Below are 19,828 nucleotides of genomic sequence, written 5' to 3'. Positions count from 1 at the left end.
AAAATATCCTTTTGTATGTAAGGCTGTGTCAGAACTACCCTGCTGTTCAATGCTGCCAGTATAGTAATTTCCCTGTTAGCAACTGGCACATTGCTCTGTGCAGTGGGCTCTGAATCCTGGGCAAAAAGGTGCTAACACCAGATCCTATTCACACAAATTTCACACCTCACCTAAATGATGTGTTCCCCTAGTATTCAGGGTTTCCTGGAAAGGCTGTAAAATGGCCCTTGCCAGCAGTCCCTACAGCCGCCTATTTATGTTTTGAGCAGAGGTGTGATAAAATTTACAGTATATCTGACCAGCAAAAAACTGTGAATAAGTGGACATTCAGTGCTCTGTACTTACCTTCAGTAGATCACCAGATATGACTGCCTGTAAAAGTGCTGCAAAAGGCAAAAAGAAAATTGATGTCAGGCAGAAAGCATTATGCATACAGCCTCACAGCTGAGGACATAGCTCACAGCACGTGCAAGTTAAGACTGACATCCTCCAGTCCACTTGCACTCTCATGTGCTACTAAAACCAGTGCAAACCCTGCACTGACACATATTGGAAAGGCAGAAGACAACCCATGGTGATGAAAGCTGTATGGACATCAAGCCATCATTTCCAATGCTGACCTGGAACTGCAGGCTTCTGTCTGAATTTTTCACTTGAAATACTTCTGAGACCTCGCAACAGTGTCCACAAGATGGACAAAGTCGAGTCTCCAGCACCTGAACCAGCACTGAAGATATCAGTGTTATCCACACAGAGAACCTGAAAGCGTCTTCAGACCTGTCAGACTTTGCCATACCAATGGTGGAGTGGTCAGTCAGTCCCCAATACACTGAGAACTCCAAATTGTAGATGATTAAGTGACAAGAGAGAAATTTCTTCACAATTACTTGTGTTACAAAAACGGTATTAGATGCCAGCAGGGAGCAAGTCCCCTGGGTTTGGCAGGCAGGGTCAAACACAGAGCAGCCAGCCCTCACCTTATCAGCCTTTGTATTTTAAACAGACATAGAAGGAAAAAGCAAAAAAGAGGATAAGGGCTCACAACAAGGCAGGACAGAGCTGCAAACAGCTGGGAGCTTCTCCCCACCCACTTCTGTCTGCCCTGAGCCTGTTAAAAAAGCAGAAGGAAGGCAAAAGCCTGGTACTCTCTATTGCCCAGAGAAGCTGTTACAAACATACCACTATGTGGCTATCTCCTTCTTTTCTCCTCCTTCTCCCTATCATGATATATATTGTAAAAAACAATGATGAATAATCTGAGACAGCACGTATGTGGTTTGCATCTTAGAAAGCATTAAACACCTGCCTCAACTCATACTTTTTCAAGAGTGTCTAAGCCCATTTCTACCTTTGCATCTAGGCAGTGCAATCAAATTAAGCATTTGCTCAAGTGCCATCCTTGATAAAGATGCCAAAAGCTCACGGAAGCAGGAACAAAGGGGGAAAGAGAACCACAGTATGGCCTTGCCTCTGAAAAATAACACACAGGAAACTGCACAGTGGGAATTCCATGATGAGCTTGTTACGCCTTCAGAAATGACAAGACATCCAAGCTTAACACTGCAGAAGAGGAAGGATGTTCAAAGGCAACTCAACAAGTGTCCCTTTCTTTGAAAACACCTGTGGCTATGTGGCTTTCTGGTCTCAGTAATGCCTGATGCCCTGGCCATGTAGCAGTGGGAAAAGCAGAAACCCAGTCCAGCTAAGTCCTGTCTTCAGGAAGCAGTAGCAGCAATTCTTGCAACTTTAGATTTAGGGCAGTTTTTCAGTGCTCATGAGTCAAGCTAAATCCTAAAAATCCCTCTGGCATCTGTGAAAGTGAGGACACAGATTTTAGGAACTGAAGAAGGCAAACACCAGCAGGTAAGAGCTAGAACAATCTTCAGTTTTTATTTTCAGTGGCTTATATCCTTCTTTTTTTCTCCCAAGGGTTCAAACAATTGCTCAGCCCAAATTTATTTGCAGAAATTTAACTCAGGTAATTTGCTTTATCTATTTCCCTCTTTTTTTCATCAATCTGGTCTCATTGATGTCTTTATTCTTTAATCTACCGCAGTCTGAATTGTATAAATATTTTGCACTCCTTGCACATGAAAATCAAATGAACTGGTGACATGAGTTTTTCATTGCCTTCTACATCCAATTTTTTAAGACATGGATTCCCTGAAGTCACTTTCCTAAGAGGCAGTGATGCATTTTCTTATGCAGGCCACGCTTAAGATTACAGTTCAAAAAAACAGGAGAGACAGGTATGATTCTATGAAAAGCCTGACAAGATGTGAAAAATCTTCTATGCTGAATATCCATAACCAGAAGCTGGTCTGGTGATAAGGCTATTAGGATAAAGCAGCTCTAAAACAAATTCAACATAATTAGACCAATCTTTTCATCTCTTTCCTAAGCCTCAAATCCAGCAAAGCATTTAGGCAAGTGCTTAGCTTTGAGCTAATTACATTCTTTTCACACCAAGTCTACCTGCACTCTTTAAATTAAGTGCTTTGCTACAGTAGAACCTATTGGATAAATGAATACATTACAGATCAACAAAACAAGTTGGCATAACAAGAGATTAGACTACAGTAAAATAATTCAGAGCTGTATGTCCTGATGCAGGAAGATTTAGAAGCTGTTGAGCTAGAAATGGAGCAAGGTTCTTTAGAATCAGGAACATGTTTACATAAATATACAAATATTGCTTAGCACACTAACCCCATAAACCCAAATGGGACTGCTGGGCATACTGAGGAGGAGGGTGAAGATGGCAAAAACCACCTGGTTGTTAAAGAGGTGGTGAAGCAAGCAAGCAGATGGCATTGACAAGAGAGAGCAGACTGAGAAGTTGGAGAAAAGTTCTGTTAACATGTAATGCCAGGCTAGCTTAAAATTAGAAACATTAAAGTGAGAATTGTTTTATTTCTTCTAAGCAACACTGCACTGATGGTGTAATACATAAAATGAACTATGCCACTGTTTTGTCATATATAATATACATTCAGGTCTTAAAGATGTCTTAAAAATTACTTGATTTAATTAACATTTTAATGAAGTCATTATTTTCTCAATTTCTCCTAAGAAAAGCATTTCTCATTACAAATAAAAGTGGTTTATTACCTTTTATATTTATTTAGCAAGTAGCTTTATTGCTGGTGTAAGGTGACAGTTTGGCAAAACTGGTGACTGGAATTCTCTGTCCATATTTTGAGGAAGCACTCGGTCCCCAGGCTGCCTCCTAAGCAAAGTTCAACCCTCTCCACTGGTACACCCCTGCAGAGAGTCCCTGCTGCATCACTGAGATCTCAGCTGAAACTGCCTGCAAATGTGTCAGTCCCTGGCCAGGCTGATGGATCTTGACAAAACCAGTTACCTAGTTACCTGGTAGGATGTGGACAGCCACAAATGCAGGTGATCTGTGGGAAGAGCTGCGAGGGACTAGCAACTTCTGATTTCCACTGGATGGATTTTGAGATGAGATGATGAGACTAACTACCCAACTTAGAAAATAATCTTCATAAAACAAAAACCAACAAAGCAAAACAAAAAGCCAACCAACCAACCAAAACAAAAAACCACCAAAAACCCCACCCAGCCCCGCCAGCAAACACAAAAAAGATGACTACCAAAACAAACACCAAAAAAACACTCACTCCAAAACAAACCCCCTCACACACATACCTGAGTTATAAATTATTATTGAGCAGATACAAGTGGATAATGAACCAACAGAAAAAAAAGCCATGTTGAAAAGGCTGCTAATTGAATTGTGGTAATGCTGCAAACTAATGCAGCTTGAGACACAGGATAAACAACTACTAGTACGCACTCATGCTGAAAACATTACTTTTCCTAGGGCATATATCACTCATCTAATTTCTATTTTGGTATCCATTGCTCCCATTGGAAACAACTAGTTTTATTTCATATTCTAAAAATATACAGTAATGTCACTGAGTTACAACAAACATTTTTGTTTTCCAGACAAAATTAACTTATGAAATAACAATTGCTTTCTGGCTCTGCATGTGAACCCAGCACCATTAAAACAGTGCTGCAAAATCGGTCATTAAACACTGGGCATCAGATAAAGAAGGGGTGAAGTATTCACACTCAGTAACTTCAGAGGCTGCAGGATGCCTGAGAGGTCTCACCGGGTTGCTTGGATGGTCAGAAGAGAAAATAACTCTCCATAGACAATAACCTGGTTTTCCCTGCATCAGTTCATGTTGTACTCCACAGACTAAAGGAGCTCTAGGGAAAATGACCTCCAACTTGCAGCAGCTAAATTAAGAGTCAAACTAAGACAGAGAGAGGATCCTTCAGAATGGCATGATTCCAGGAGACATGTCTGATCACCTCCAGGAATGACAACCAAAAAAGGGCAAAACAGGAGGTCTTCTTTTAAGGTTTTCCAAGGTGTGATACTCCTAGCACCAGGCAATGCTCATGGTATTGGAAATTTTAGTTCTTCATATACCATACAGGTGCAGAATGAGAATGTCTCATAAATGTGAGGGCTAGCAAGTGGCTGCAGCACATCAGGCTGCAGCACTAGAGCAGGAGAGAATCAGAAGTAATCACTATCACCTCGCTCACTTCAAAAGCCATGAAAATCCTCAGAAGCATCACAAGCAAGGAAAAACCTCAAACAACTACCCCCTTCCTGGTATGCCCTGCAGAAAAATTTTCTCCTAATCCTAAAGCTGCTGATCAGCTTAACACCAAGGACAGACGCAGGGCTCATCGCCAGGTTACTATCACACCAGAAACTTTGCTGCTAAAACACTTTCAGAAAGAACATGAAGAAAAAGATTCTTGTAAACCCATGTAAGTAACATCTCAGGATCACAAGGTTCTTTGCTTAAAGTAGGTTGACACGGAAGATATTTAGTAAGTTAGTTGAATAATGATTAGTGAGTCAGTAAGAGGAGTTGGTCTGCACTGGAAAGAATCTCAAAGAACAAGGTAGTTCTACAGCCTGCCACTTTCAGCAGTACAGGGGTAATGTGTGTTTTTACTTGAGTAAAAGTTCTTTGTAAAGCATAAGTATCCTCCAGATTTTATCAGTCAGATTGCACACCTGATCTGACCCTTTCAATGCCATATTTGAACCCACTAATTCTGTACCAACTAAGCCACAGGGAATGCTGATTAAAATGTACAGCAATTTTGAAGTTTTCAACATTTAGAAGCAATTTTTCAGTAAAGTTCTAAAAATTGTGACTGAAGGGATCAGAATTACTTAAAACTATGTTATGAAGTATATATACCACACCAAGGAGTTGTCACATTCATGATTAAAATGCGGGCAATTATAAACCTATGAATGAAATGCAATGCGGGAGCAGAGTATTATTTGCAATAATGCATCCTACCATGAGTTAAAAAAATACCAGGGTATCAATGCATCTAATCAGAGTATGAGAATATTAAAGCACATAGGAAATTATCACAAAATTCAGCTACCATAACTCAAGACCTGGTTGGAGCAGGGTGCTTTGACCAACCTGATCTAGTGGATGTGGCATTCCTGCCCATGGCAGGGGAGCTGGAACTAGGTGTTCTTTAAGGTTTCTTCCAACCAAAACCATTCTGTGATTCTCTAATCTCAAGCAGAATTGAGGCTCATAAAACCTTTAGCTCTTTCAAAAGACACAGTATGACAGTTGATAATCTGAAGTGATCAGCTCCTTGTGGAAACCTCATTTAACAGACAATGCCTGCATCTGTCCAGCCCTTTCTAAGACACTGACTCAGCACTGAGAGTTGATATGCCATCAGCATTTCAGTGCTGGATGCTTCTTACTGGTTGGAGGCACCTAATAAAAAATATAAGAGCTTTGGTGTGGGGCTTCCAGAATTTGAATCACAGTGTTCACCACCATCTCCTACTAGAGTGCTCAGGGGAACTCTTAAGGAATACCACATAAAATGCTGCCTTGTTTAAACCTTGTAGAGCTGATAATGAAGAAGAAACTATAGGAGAAGGTGACTTCATCAGATTTTTGACAGTTACTAAACTTGGACTATCCTTAACTTCCAGAACATTTCCAACCCTTTATTGCTGTTTTAGACCTTGTGTAATTCATAGAGTCAGAAATTTAAAGTAATTACTGCTTTACACATTGAGAAGTTAAGAGCTGACCCTGATTAGAAGAGTGCTTTTACACAGTTGGAGTCTTCTGAGCTATTAAAGATCAGCATTACAGAAGTGATAATAAAAGAAGCCCTTGGGGTTTATTTTTCACTACTTTTACAGAAATCAATAATAACTTCTATATCAATCACTCAAAAAGCTGGGCTTTCAAATTACTGGAGTCCATACAGATTATCATTCAGAAATGCACTCTTTTCTCTGTAAACAATTTGCTCATAAAAGCTTTATGACAAACTCACAGTAATATAACTTACCCAGAAATGTACAGAACTGACTTTTTTCTACTCTAGCCATGATCTTCAGCCTTGACCTGCAGATAAAAGGGGTGGGGGGTACCACAGGGATTTGGTTCGTGGATTACTTCCCTTCTGAGAGGACTATGAGAAACAGGCACCTAAGATACAGAGCAGTGAATTCACTTGGTATTTCTGAGAGGCCTGCCAGTCCCATAGAACAATTTTAGGGCTCCATGAAGAGAAGTTGCAAATCTCCGCACTTGAGCTTTTACAAAAACTTTACCTCTTTCCAACATTTCATCTGCTTTTAAAGTTACAGAAAAAAACCCGAAACCACCTATAACATACACATGCCAAACTGTCTACATAACTGAGAAGTTAAATTACAAAATTAATAACACTTTGTTGGAATGACTGTGAGCTCACAGGTCTTTGATCTACAGACAATCTCAAGTCTCACCAAAGCTGATGATGCTTAAATATTTTCCTTTGATGATAGCTGAGTGAAAGGAGCAATTAAATTCTTCTTCACATATTTTATGCACCTGCAAGTAGTGGAAGTAACTACTGAAGACTATGAAAAAATTAAACAGAAATTAAGCCTTGCAGGTTAAGGGATCTTATAGTTGCTGGCAAAAAAACCCAAAAAATCCAGAAATAAATGGTTAAATCACTTCTTCTGTATTCACTGAAAAAATGCTTTACATCAAACAATTGTCTGACTGTTAGAACCAAATTTTTCTCCTGATAGAATGAGACAAAATCCCCCAAATGCAAGCTAACTGCTTGGGCAAAAAGCTGCATCAAGCCCCTATTATGGGATACTCACCCTCTTTGGAGCTTATTATTTTAACAGTGCACTCCTTCAGCCAAGAAAAGGACAAGAGCATTTGGTCTTATCACACACCTTTAAGGACTGACTTTTTTCTTATACTTGTGCATAAAGTAAGATGTGTTCAGGAAAGAAGAAAAAAAATCACAGAATCATAGAACTGTTCAAGTTGGAAAGGACATTTAAAGTATATCTAGTCCAACCACCCTGCAATAAGGAGGGACATATTCAACTACATCAGGGTGCTCAGAGCCCTATCCAACCTGACCTTAAATGTATCCATGGATGGGGCATCCACCACCTCTGTGGGCAACCTGTGCCAGTGTTTTACCACCCTCACTGAAAAAAACTTATTTCTTATATCAACCCTCTTTTAGTTTAAAGCCACTAGCCTTTCTCCTAGCACAACAGGCCCTGCTAAAACATCCGTCCCCACCTGTTTTGTAAACCCCTTCCAAGTACTGAAGTGTCACAATAAGGTCTCCCTGGAGCCTCGTCTCTTCTTCAGGCTGAACAAAATGTCCTTTTTCATGAGAGCATCAGGCAAACACAGCCCATGTACTGAGGAGGAATCTGACAGAAGAATATTCTTGCACAGTTTTTAAAGTTTGGTGCTGAGCAATGAAAATGAAACATCTTCAGCAACAGACAGCTAACAGACCATGAGAATCAGCCACAGGTTTCATTGCTCAGGAAGAGGCTGCATTATAACTAAACAAGGGGCATTTTGATGAGGAAGTTGATTGCCTGTAAGCCTGAAAATTATAAATGTAATTTTAACTTCTAAAGAAGCAAAAGTCTCTCATTAGCCATTTTAGGAAGTCTATCCCTATGATATATCTTTCTAATCCAAAATCAACCATAAGAAAGCATCTGGTGGTCTACACTTGAAGCAGCTGTATGGGAATGGAAAAAGGTTCCTGAACTTGCTAGAGGATTTCTACCTCAGCCCAAAGACTGCATAAGAAGCATGGTGGAAATATGACAACAAAAAATACATGCAGTTTAGAGGTTTCCTGCCTAGATCATAGTATCTCTTGTGCTAAATAAAGCAAAGACTCATTAATTTTTAATTTTTTTCCAAAATGTATCTGTTTGCTGCCACTGCCCTAAACAAACAGGTGTTAAACAAGGGTTCTCCACAGGCTTTCAGATTTGTAAAAGTCTTGGGCTTCTTATGGAACCTGAAGGCAATGGCACCAGTCTAGGTAACTCACAACAGCTCTGCTGCAGGCACTATTTCCATGAAAGACAAATGAATAAAGAGCCTGAGAGCTCAAAGTGCTCCCAAGAGACCAAGAAAACTGTCAGGGCAGCAACATGCTGCAACCAAGAGCTCAGAAGCACATCAGCTGAGCAGCAGCCAGACACACACATCTGATGGCTGTTCAACAAGAGGGATATTGCAAAGGCCTTCACACAGTATCTTGAACTATTTCATCTGTACAGGAAAACGTGCATAAGCACACATTCTCTTGTGGTTTGAGAGAGACACTTTTGAAGTCTGCTGGCCCTCTGAATAAGTCATGCCTCAACAACATCTATTTCTAGGATTGCACAAAGGAGGTAGAAAACCCTTCTAAATATTTGAGGGTTGTCCTTTAGTTACAAAAGCACTGCATCCCGTGCAGATTTGGAGAACTGACACAGTTTTGATTGCACCTGTTGGCCTAACTTGTGAATAAGAAAAAATATTAACGTGTAAAAAAATCAATCATTACTCAGGTGGCTATAAATTTGCATTATGAGCGTTTACGTTTTAAGAATTTTAAATTCAAACAACAGCACCAAAACACTGGTAGGAGAGAAGGAGGGGGAAAAAAAGTAAAATTAGCCACACATGCATACTGAAGGGAAAGAAAGGCTAAATTCTCACTTACACAGAAGTCCCTTCATACAACTCTGGAAGGATAAAGAGGCTTTCAAGCAGATGTAAATTACACTCAAGCTGCCTTTAAAGCCCCATTTTCACTCAGACTCAGTTTAAAGCTACTTTGATGCCAATTAGAGTCCAACCTGAATTGTTTATGTGGCACTGGTGCAGAGCTGAGAGTGTAGTTGATAGTTAGGAGTGGAAGTATTCAGACCCTAGTATTGAACTTTTGCTACAAGATCGTTTAACTCAGACTTACAAAAGGAAAGGATTGTAAGAAAAAAAAAAGGACTGCCTTTGTAAATAGTTCAGAACCCCAAAGAACTGTCACAGAACCATCTGGCTCACATCATCTCTTTTTTGCCTTCGTTTTCCCTTCCACCATTTTTATTTTTCAGCCAAGACAACAATTAATGTCATTCTCAGGAGTGATGCAGTGGAAGAAAATGTCTCTGATGAAGTGAGAACACAAGGCAGGGAAGACTTTGGCTGACTAATGCAGCAGTTTTATCAATAGAGTGGCACTACCTTGGCAGAAGGAGAATTCTAGGTAAAATAATTAAGCAGTGGTTTATTTTTAATTTAAAAATAAGTAGGACAGCAAAAAAGAAGCATTGTGGGCCACACTGTTCCTCCCTCTTCCCCGACTTTGTAGATCATTCCCATCACAGGCACTCTTAGCACACTCCCTTAAGGTTTTTGCCACTGTAACACTGGCTGCAGTGCCTTTGCCTGGCAATAGCTAAGTTACTCTTCCTCAACAAGCTGGGGCTTCACAGGAAGACTAAATCATCCAAAAGTCAGTTCTAGAATATTTTTTCTATGCAGGTTCTTCAGTGGGTGAAGTGATTGCCACTCTTATCTGACCATGAACAATCCCATCAGAAAAAAACCAAGAAGCAAAGTAGGTTGCAGGGTTACCCAGAGCTTCTGCTTGAAAACAAGTGCTCAGATTGAGACAACATATTCCTTGCTCGTACTTCCTCCAGAGGGGAAAAAGGATAATGGCAGTGGCCATCTTGAAATAAATGTTTTTCTGCTTTATCTATTACTGATTCAGATGCCCACATCTGCCAGACATCTCTCTCTCAGCTGTCTACTGACCCCTCAGGCTGCTTGGATATGATAAGAGGTGGGGTGTAGGCACCTTTTAAGGGTTTTGTCCAGAAAGGACCTCCCTCAGCCCTAGACATGTGCTTTCACAGAGTGCTTTCTCTTGCCAGGGTGTCAGAGGCTGAAACAGTTCATGCCTCAAATATTGATATAAAGTTTTAAAGAAGCTGCAGCCACAGAAACCTCCTTGAAGAACTTTGGACTATAAGTCAAACTGCTGATTAGATAAAAGGAATGTTCAATCACCTCAGGCTGAGGGAAAGGTATGCATCCACAATAGGCCAAAGCCTCCAACTGAGTTTGGGGCGAGAGCACAGCTCACAGAAGCCAGGTTTACACAGACTCCCCCCAAGCGAGGGGGGAGGAGGAGGTTTTGGGTGCATGGTGTAACCTCTGGTGAGAGGCAGTGAGCACCCATCCTCCAATTACACAAACTGGCCCTGCTGTGGAACCCCCAGCCCCACAGGGCACACCCACGGGACATTCCCGTGAGAGGCTCAGCCCCACAGGGCTGCACGTGGTGCAAGAGACCCAGAGTCTGCCGTGAGAGACTGACCCCACCCCAGGGGGACATGGCCAGACATGCCCACCCAGCCTGAGCATGTACACCCATGGGACTCTGTGCCTTCTGTGGGACCTTCACCACCAAGAGACCAGCTGGAGAGGATCAGCCAACATCGTTGGGATGCACGGAGTGGTAATATTTTCCTTATTCTGTCCCTGTCACTCTTTCTGTCCACCTCCCCCACCTATTTTCTACTTCTTTCTTTCTCTCTCTCTCTCTCATATTGACCATCAAATAAAACCCTTACTATTGTCACTGGCATATGATCTTGTTTGCACCTTAATTCGGGCAGAGACATTTCTAAGAACCTTGAAACTGGATCATAATACAGGGGTACCCTGGGTCTGCATCAATACCAGCCTCTGCTGATCTGAGAAGGAAATGAACAAACCCAGAGCAGATCCCCAAGGCATCATTGGCTCAGCTGGGCACAGTCACTTTCAAAACACTATCCAGGAGGGCTTTCTTCCCACAGGGGCTAATTAATCAAAATAAATACCTGTAGTCGGGAGCCTCCCTCCAACCCCTCCCATACACTCTTTAATTTGTACAGAGGAAGCATTCCAAGACATCTCAGTTTGTTGCTGGGTAAACAGCTGCAACATCACCATGAAGAGCACAGCATCCCCTCTCTCTCTTTTGAAAGCATCTGGTGTACAAAATAGCCATTCATTTTTTATCTTTATTTTTTTAATTCTACCAGCACTGAGATGGTTGGATTCATCTGCAGCATCCTGCTCATCCTATTAATCAGTATGGCAGATTGTTTCAAAACTCTAGAGGAGAACATCCCTTTGCAGACTCTGACTATCAAGATTAGTGGAGAGTGGCTCCAGAATGAAGAAAGGAGGCTGAGAGAGTGTAGTCTGCGTTTCCAAGGGCCACCATGTGCAACAGGAAATCTCATCTATTGGAGGTTCCAGAAGTGTTATTGCTTCTTGTGCTATTTTCTGGGACTCCTGCAACCCTCTTCCTCCTTGCATGTGTTTAGATTTCCTCTCTTTAGTGGAGCAGACGGCACCAGAGTAAATACCACAGTGTACAGGACATTCTGCCTCCAAGGCAGGAGTGGATAGTGCATAGCAAAGCATTTTCCTGTATGGCATGGAGCCACCACTGCCTTCCATGCACACACTTGATCCATCCCTTCCTTACAATTCTGATAGCAGCTCTCTCTTTTTCAGAGGGATATCCAGAGACAGAATTACATGTCCCACCTAAAACTTCCAGTTTGCACCCATGCCAAGCAATCCCTGTGGAAACTTTTTTCCTAATAGAGACTAATGTAGAAGTCACCATTATAAACTCACTTCACTTCTAATGCTCTCCTGGCTCTACACAAATCCCTCCGAGGTGTAGGATATCCAGGCTGGATGACTCCAAGTCATGGAGTGATTCCATGACATGGAGCCAGCATCTGGAAGGATCTGAAAGACCTTTGAGTGTTGCTATTTGTCTTTTCAAGCAGAAAACCCATCCTTTATCTTAATCTCTTGCATAATATTATTACTTTGTAATAACTCACCATCTTCAAAATTGCTCCATTGAATATATCTCCCTTTTGTATTAATTTCTCAGTTGTCCCCTATTCCCTCATGAATTTTGAATCCATCACACAAAAAAACCCACCAAAACCACTAACCTCAAATTACAGAAATTATGCTTATGCAGCAAAAACATGTCTGCTGGAAGAAAACAAGGCAAAAAGCCCAGTTTCATTAGTTTATAGAGAAATGAGTAAGAGAGCAGTGGCATAAATATTTGAAACCTCCTGTTTCCCATTCAGAATGCAACTCAGATGCATAAGGATTAAGCTCTGGTTGACTGCTACTTGAAGTGCATTAGTACAGCTACTTAAAACTGAGTAAATCCATCAAAGGCAAGTTTCCTCTGTTTCAAGTTAGACACACAATATTGAACAGCATCAGCTTCAAGTTGCCATGACATGAATAACACGTCAATATCCCTACACCATTAATAGCAACATGCAAGAGTTTGCTGGGGTTTTTTCAGAATACTTGAAATGGAAATAGAACTCATTGTACTCTTTTTAAGGCCATTTCCCTCAATTGCTCACATGATGATGAAGAACCACCTCAAACATACAAGGTAAACAAAGAACAGTAGAGAGAACCCAACTTTGGCCAGATGAAGCTAAATATATGATTTTTTAATGCAGATTTCTGCAGGGTGGCTGTAAATAGGAGGGAGCAGGGTATGACCCTGTGTGCCCACAAAGTACAGTGCAGCTCTGAAGGGTGCTGGGTGAATGAAGAGTTTGGCAAACCTCAACTATTCACCTAATGATAACCAGACAATGACTGTGTAGTGGCAATGCAATGTATTAGAAATCTGCATTCCCATCACAGTACCCTACCTGTTCCAGAAACAAGGGATGCAATAACCTCCAGCAGTGTCAGACCTCCTGAACATATGACCAGGACTTTTTATGCAGTGAAAATACAGCAGGTGGTACCTTCCCTATGAGATGACTTGCCTGGCCGTCCCTCATGACATCCACCAAGTCTTCTGTGCGCCTGACACTTGCCCGTTGTTGAGTCTCATTTAACCCCAACACCCAAAGAAGACCATTGACTTCCAAGGCTGCAGGGCAGGTAACTGCACTAGGGCCTACCTCACCGAAAAGGTCATTCTTCAGAGTCATCACTGCCCTGTCTAAACTAGTATGCTTTAGGATTTACTTGGCTTGTATCATTTTGTCAATCAGTTAGAGCATTTGAGGGTTAGGGGTTTTGTCTACTCCTTCTGTTAATCCAAAAAAAAAAAAAAAAAGAAAAAAGAAAAAGATGGATTTCACTCTTTAGTTATCTATTTCCTAACTATCTGTACCAAGAACAAAGACACCAACCTTTTAAAATCTCAAAGAGGCTTTGGGTAATTTTTCTTTTGAAGTCTGGGATTTTCTAGCAGTGCTCTTTCCCTTTCTGTGCCAATTAAAATGGCTCTGTTTTGTAACTGATAAAGGTGCCTTTAACATATGTCCACAACAAGGAGCATTGTGTGCAGCTGCAATTGTTCAATAGATGCCCAGTCTGAGACAGATGGTGCTTTATCTTCACCCACTTGTCAAGGCAGCATAATGCATTGTCCCGTCAGGGATTAATGGAAGTGCCACTCACATTAGATGCTAATTCTGGTACAAGTCTGTTAGAACACTACAGATGCTACAGCTACTGTTTGCAACCAGTGCTCGAAGCAGTCAGTCCACACTGGAGGAGAAGCAGGATATTCAGAAACCAAGGTGAGGAGCACAACGCGAAAATCTATGCAGAATGCAACCTTGTGGTCCATGGGAAAGAGTCGTTTAAAAAGCAAGAAGAGGATGATTAAAAAAAAAACCACAGAGAAATAGTAGAAGAAAAAGTGATGACTGAATATTAAAGCAGACAAAAAGATCAGGAATCAAGTGGGAGGTTAAAACAAAAGATTCAACACAACAGAGGAAGAGCTTTTTCTCAGTAATGATCAACTATCACATCAGAAAATCAGCACTAGAATGGTGTCCATAATAGGGAAGAGCAGCTGTAATATAGGACAGAATGTAGGTACAGTATTCTACAGTTGGATCTTTCCTCACTGTGTAGCCCAAAGCATTACTACCTTACTAAAAAAAAAAAAGAGTGTTTAACATATTGAATAGGTACGCAGTTGAGTACTGACTATTAATGAACATGTAAGTCTCAAAACTGATTCCAAGATACATACTCCAAGAACAATATGCCAGGAGACATCTGCATAAACACTATAAAATTCAGAGATAAGTTTTCAGCTCTCTCCTGGAGCCTCTCTTTTTTGTTTAGATAAGGGATTTGAGATCTAAGGCTAATTTGAGATGCCTCCACACATGCAGTCTCAGCAGAATGAGAACCTTCTAGGCTCTAAAGAGCTTATGCTGCAGCACTTTTATCACATTTTCTTCTTAGTACTGTGCCCATTTACCATGTTCTGTAGCTGGCATGGTGAGATAGAGGAAATCCAAGTACTGGACCCCTCTTTCTGAAAAGTCACTGGGGAATGGGAAATCTTTTGTGCTTGAGAGGAGCTCCTACTTATTTACATGGATGACAAACCTAGTTGGATACTCCATGGTCACGAAACTTCTAATAACTGGCACTATCATGTCACTAATTGGTCAAGGCCTTTCATTCTGCATTTCAGAAGAGCTTGCTTGTGAGAGAAAAGGAAGCAAGGAAGAAGAGGCTATTCAGAGATGTTGATCAAACCTGAAAAGCCAAACCGTGGCAGCAGATGGTAGATGGCAAACAGGAAGGTTTTGTGAAAAACTAGAATAGTATAAAAATAGTTGAAAGAAGGAAAGCATTCTGACAGCATGAAATACAAACCTTTAAAGATACACAAGGAAATGCATACACACCGTCTGTTGCTCCATTAATAGATGAAGATAAAGCAATAGAATAAATGCAAGGGAAATGAAAAAGCAAGAGCAGTCTATCACTAACAAGTTTATGCACTGAGATGCAGCTTGAATCCAGGTCCTGAAATAGTATATTAGACCCTAATGATTTCAAATCTCTTCTCAGAGATGGAGACATGAGGTATACTGTTAACTTCTCACAAGTGTCCTGTACTGCATGCTGGAAGCTGCAGTCATGGTAAAAAGCAGAGGAACTATTAAACAGGAAAACTCCATCTGGTTCACAAAATCAATGAGCTGTAAATCACAAAAATCTAATAGGGTGCACCAGGAAATTAAACCTGTATGCTTCTGCCAGTCTCATACTTTTATTTGTCATGGGATCCGCTGCTGCCAGACGCCAGGAATGGACTAGATAGGCCAGATAGATCTTTGGTCTTGCGTGTCTGTCCATTTTTATGGCTTTCTTTACAACTTTCTTTACTGAGAAAAAACTTGTCAAGGAGATGGAAGAGAATTTGTTGATGACAATACATTTGACATCCACTATACTAGACTAAAAAGCTCTTGGCTGAAGCCAAAGACAATGTAGGTTGATACCTAACTCGTCACTCCACACTCCAAGTGAACATAGTTCAGTGACACACTTCCAGACTCAGATCCACTTACAGCTCCATTTGCAACAGTCCTTACTATTCCCATGTGGACCTTTCTTAAGTAATACTTACGGTATTGGCCAGAAAATTTGCTGACTGTGTGACTGCATACAAACTGGATGCCAGAAGAAAATAGATATTTCTCTTTTGGACCAAAATAGTATTCCCAGTTCTGAGCCACATGATGGACTTCCTCCTCTCAGTCAGTCTCCCTTTTTTTTTGTTCCTCATTCCTTATGCAACTCTGGCAGTGCAATTACCACCCCTTCGCAGTGTGATTAAATTTAAGATGGACTTAAGTTTACCATGTTATTAAGCACCTTGTCACCACAAACTCCCTCTTTAGTCCATAGGGAAAGATCAGATCCTTCAAGTCTCCTTCAGGGCAACCATGTTGGCATAACCTACAAGTCCTGCTACTCAAGCCATGAGACTTTTCCATGTAGAAGAGCCTAGATGCACTAAATTCCATACTGTCCTACCAAAATGACTCTGTTGGTAACCCAAGATAATGTGTGTTCAAGCTTTTAAAGCACAATACACTCACCTCTCAGAAATAAAGATGCTGTACTATGAGAGTCATGAAAGATGTTCTCATCTTTACAAAAAACATGCATGATCCTTTCAGCCACACAATTTTCCATGGGTGAAGCTCTATACAGTTGGATGAATAAACTGTAAACTCTTGCAATAGTTCCATTTGATTAAGCAAGATTCATTTTACAAATGACTCAACTTCTGTCAGTCCCAATTAAACTAACTAAATGATCAAGCACTTAATGTCAAGGGGTGAACATAGTTTCATCAACATCAAAGTTTCATTTTTATAAAAACATTTTTCTCCACCACAACTGGGTTAAAACAGAGCTTACTCGCTAGTCTTTGGTCTCATTTTTAATATGCTGTTAGTATCTATAAAACAGATCTTACCTTGATCTTCTGAAGAAACCGGTGACCTGGAATAAAACAAAATGCAGTCAATCTTTGGTAAAAAAAGATCACAAATAAAGTTCAGTCTCAGTGTGGGGAATGGGATATGGAGTAATTTGAAGTTTTTTTCCTTATTCCTTAGAAGAGAGGACTGAAAGGCGCCTGACAAAAAAAGAAAGAAAAAAGAAATAGAGCCGAACAGGCCATCTAGCAGCAGGTTCTGCAGGCCAGAGTGACCATATGGAGCCATGTTCATGAGGATTGATGCCAAGACTGTCTGTAGATACTTGGCAGAAACTCATCTGCTACTGTCACTGCCAGGAGAAAACCTCACAACTAGAGGTGGTCAAGGAAATTACATCTTGGCAGGAACTCAAGAGTCATTACAGTGGCCATTTTTTTTGCCACAAGTCAGTGTAATGGTTAGCATAAAACAGTAGTTGTAATTAATAACAATTCACACCATCTTCACAGAAGTAATACAACAGATCAAAAAAAAGCATCTGGACAGATGTAGGTACAGAAAAAGTCAACATACCAGCAGCAACACAAGAGTTATAGGATACCCTAACCAGTGGGTTAGGACTCTGATAATACCCCAAGAGAGTGAAGGGTTATAAAACACATGTGACCTCTCAGTGTCCCTGTTGATAAAGAGGAGAACCTCAGTGATTCCAGGGATTTGTGTCCAGTTCCCATCACTAAGGATCACACTCCTTATGGTTTTGGTCACCACCCAGAACAAAGGAACATAAAGACACTGAAGTACCGGCCCTCCATTTTTCCCTTTTATGCAGAAGCGTGGCTTAGCAAAACTGAGGCTAACTGTACAGCTGAATCTGGGGTGTACCTTCATTATTTAGACCAGACTGACAGCACACAGTCCAGTGGACTGGGCCATTCCTCAGCACTTCCCAGCACAGATTTCAATTGCATATACAGTCTTCCCACCCAAGTAACAATGAGTTTGTCCCTGCAGTGAATGGGGCAACCCATGTTTCCTTTCCAAGATATATAATTTCAAAAAAATGTACAAAAATAACAAATTAGAAAAGATTTAAAAATGTTAGTGTTGCCAGCAAACAGATCAAAGCCAACATAAGAAAAGCAGCCGCAGAGGGGTGAAGGGAAAAGAAGGAACAAAGGGGAAAAGAGCACTTGTATATTTAACTGAGTCAGCAGGGGCTGAGGGCTGGAGGGGGGAAAAGAAGGGAAGGAACCCTGGGTTAGAGGAATAAAGGAGCTGAGGAAGGAGCCATGATCTCATTTCATAACAAGAGTTTGAAAATGAAGGTTGAGGGATTATAGAACAACAGAAGCAGATATGCAAATATGTAGATGCAAACAGGAAAAAATGAAAGAAAAGAAGGAAGCTTTCCTGCCAAAGTATGTAATTTTTCTTTTGCTGTAAAAAAGAGAGAGATTTGCAAATAAAGAGAGGAAAGAGTTAGAGCACAGCTGGAGCAATGGTCACTGTGAAAGGAAAAAATTTGATTGCCTAATTAGGATTCTGACTGCACAAGAAGCCAATGTGTCTGTATGGATCAGAATTAATTAATCCTCTACTCCCATTAAAGGCTCTGATTGCTGCTGTACATCCTAAGCCTGTATCCTGCTCTGCTGCCAGCCAGGCCAGCTCTGCCCTGACCATTCAGCCATGTGTGTGGAAATACAACAGGAATGCAGGTAACCCAGAGGATTTAGCAGGCAACACTAGAACTGTCCTGCTGCTTTGACCAGTTAGTTACAGACTTTTGTCCTTAACTCCTAGCAGAAACCCTTCTGAAGATCAAAATTCAACACACTGTATTTCCTACAAGGTTAAACAGTGCAGAATGGGTCATAAAAAGTGGTGCAAATTTTACATACTTGAAAATATTTTCACACACAAGTGTCATGCCAGGTTCCTTAGCTCACGTATCCTGACTGCCCCCGCATTGGTAATGCAGTATTCCACTGCATCAGCAGAGCTTATTCCTTTGTTTTGTTTCTTAATTGCCCAGTCTCATCACCTTTCAGTTCTTTATTTGAAACAATAAAATAAACATTACAGATTATCCTACAATTTGGCGCTTCTTTATGCTTGGGAAAACAGATGTCGTTAGTTCCTTAAAGCATCAACAACAGAAGAGACACTATTACAATACCAATGTCTTCTCAATTAAAGCATTGATTGAAGGAAAGGATGAAAAATGTGTTTATGCATATTTTGTGTGCCTAAAATTAATATCTATTTTTTAACTTATTACTGTCTTTTTGTTTTGTTGTATGTCTTGAATACAGTGCTTGTATGAAATTTAACATTACTACTAATGCTACTATGAGTGTTTTTATTTGAAAGGATCCATCAGGTAACTGTGTAGCCTGATATCCTGAGAAAATAAGGTTTATATAACCTTATTTATATCAGTTTCATCAGGTTTATATCAGTATCTTGATGTGTATATATGCACCTCTCTGTCTCACCCTTATAAACTCTGAGCTTGTTGGCTCACTTCATGTGTTGTTAACAGAGGAGTTAGAGAGTCAATTCCTGCTTTCACAAGGAAAAACAATAGCATAAGCTTAACTTTTCTGATGTAGTAGCAAAGGCACAAAGAAAGGGTTTGAATATCCCAGCCACAGGAAAAGCCTCAACGAGAGCTTCCACCATTGGAGATACCAAAGGATCAGCCGCAATAAACTGGGCTTTCTTTGTTCCACTACTGACACGAAGTATTTTGGCAAAGAGTAGAGAGGACTTTCAGCATCCTCCTACAATTCCAGGCCATGCAATTTTAGCAAGGGGGAGGCTTTCCTAACTGCTCAAGTCCTGTCCTAACTACACCAAGGGGAGTCTTGCTTGTAGCTATGGTGGAAGGAAGTGAGACTGCAGAAACCTCCACACTAAACAGTGTTGGGCATTTTGTGCACTGACTCGTCCACCCCATGCCTTTGACAGGCTCTAAGGGAGGAAGGAGAGAAAGCCTAATGACCTGCTCTCAGCCACACACACTCACTCCACAGCCACAGGGGGCATTCCTGACAGGAAATAATCCAGTCGATGCTCATATTTCCGGTCACACATCTTTCTCTC

The 19,828-nt window shown here is 40.9% G+C and overlaps 1 protein-coding gene across 9 annotated transcripts in view; it reads right to left on the bottom strand.

Annotated features, from left to right (window-relative positions):
* DGKI (diacylglycerol kinase iota) overlaps positions 1–19,828 on the bottom strand; it is a 214,091-nt gene that overhangs the window by 22,869 nt on the left and 171,394 nt on the right. For all 9 annotated transcript variants that reach the window (XM_048300151.1, XM_048300143.1, XM_048300144.1 and 6 more), the window contains 2 exons: positions 16,753–16,778; positions 346–383 (listed from right to left, as the gene is read on the bottom strand). In XM_048300151.1, the coding sequence (XP_048156108.1) occupies positions 346–383; positions 16,753–16,778 (64 nt within the window). The remainder of the gene's footprint in view (positions 1–345; positions 384–16,752; positions 16,779–19,828) is intronic.

Source organism: Corvus hawaiiensis, chromosome 4, assembly GCF_020740725.1.
Source record: "Corvus hawaiiensis isolate bCorHaw1 chromosome 4, bCorHaw1.pri.cur, whole genome shotgun sequence".
NCBI classification, from domain to species: domain Eukaryota; kingdom Metazoa; phylum Chordata; class Aves; order Passeriformes; family Corvidae; genus Corvus; species Corvus hawaiiensis.
Note: the sequence above shows the minus strand (reverse complement) of the source record. Positions and strands in the feature narration are given on the sequence as shown.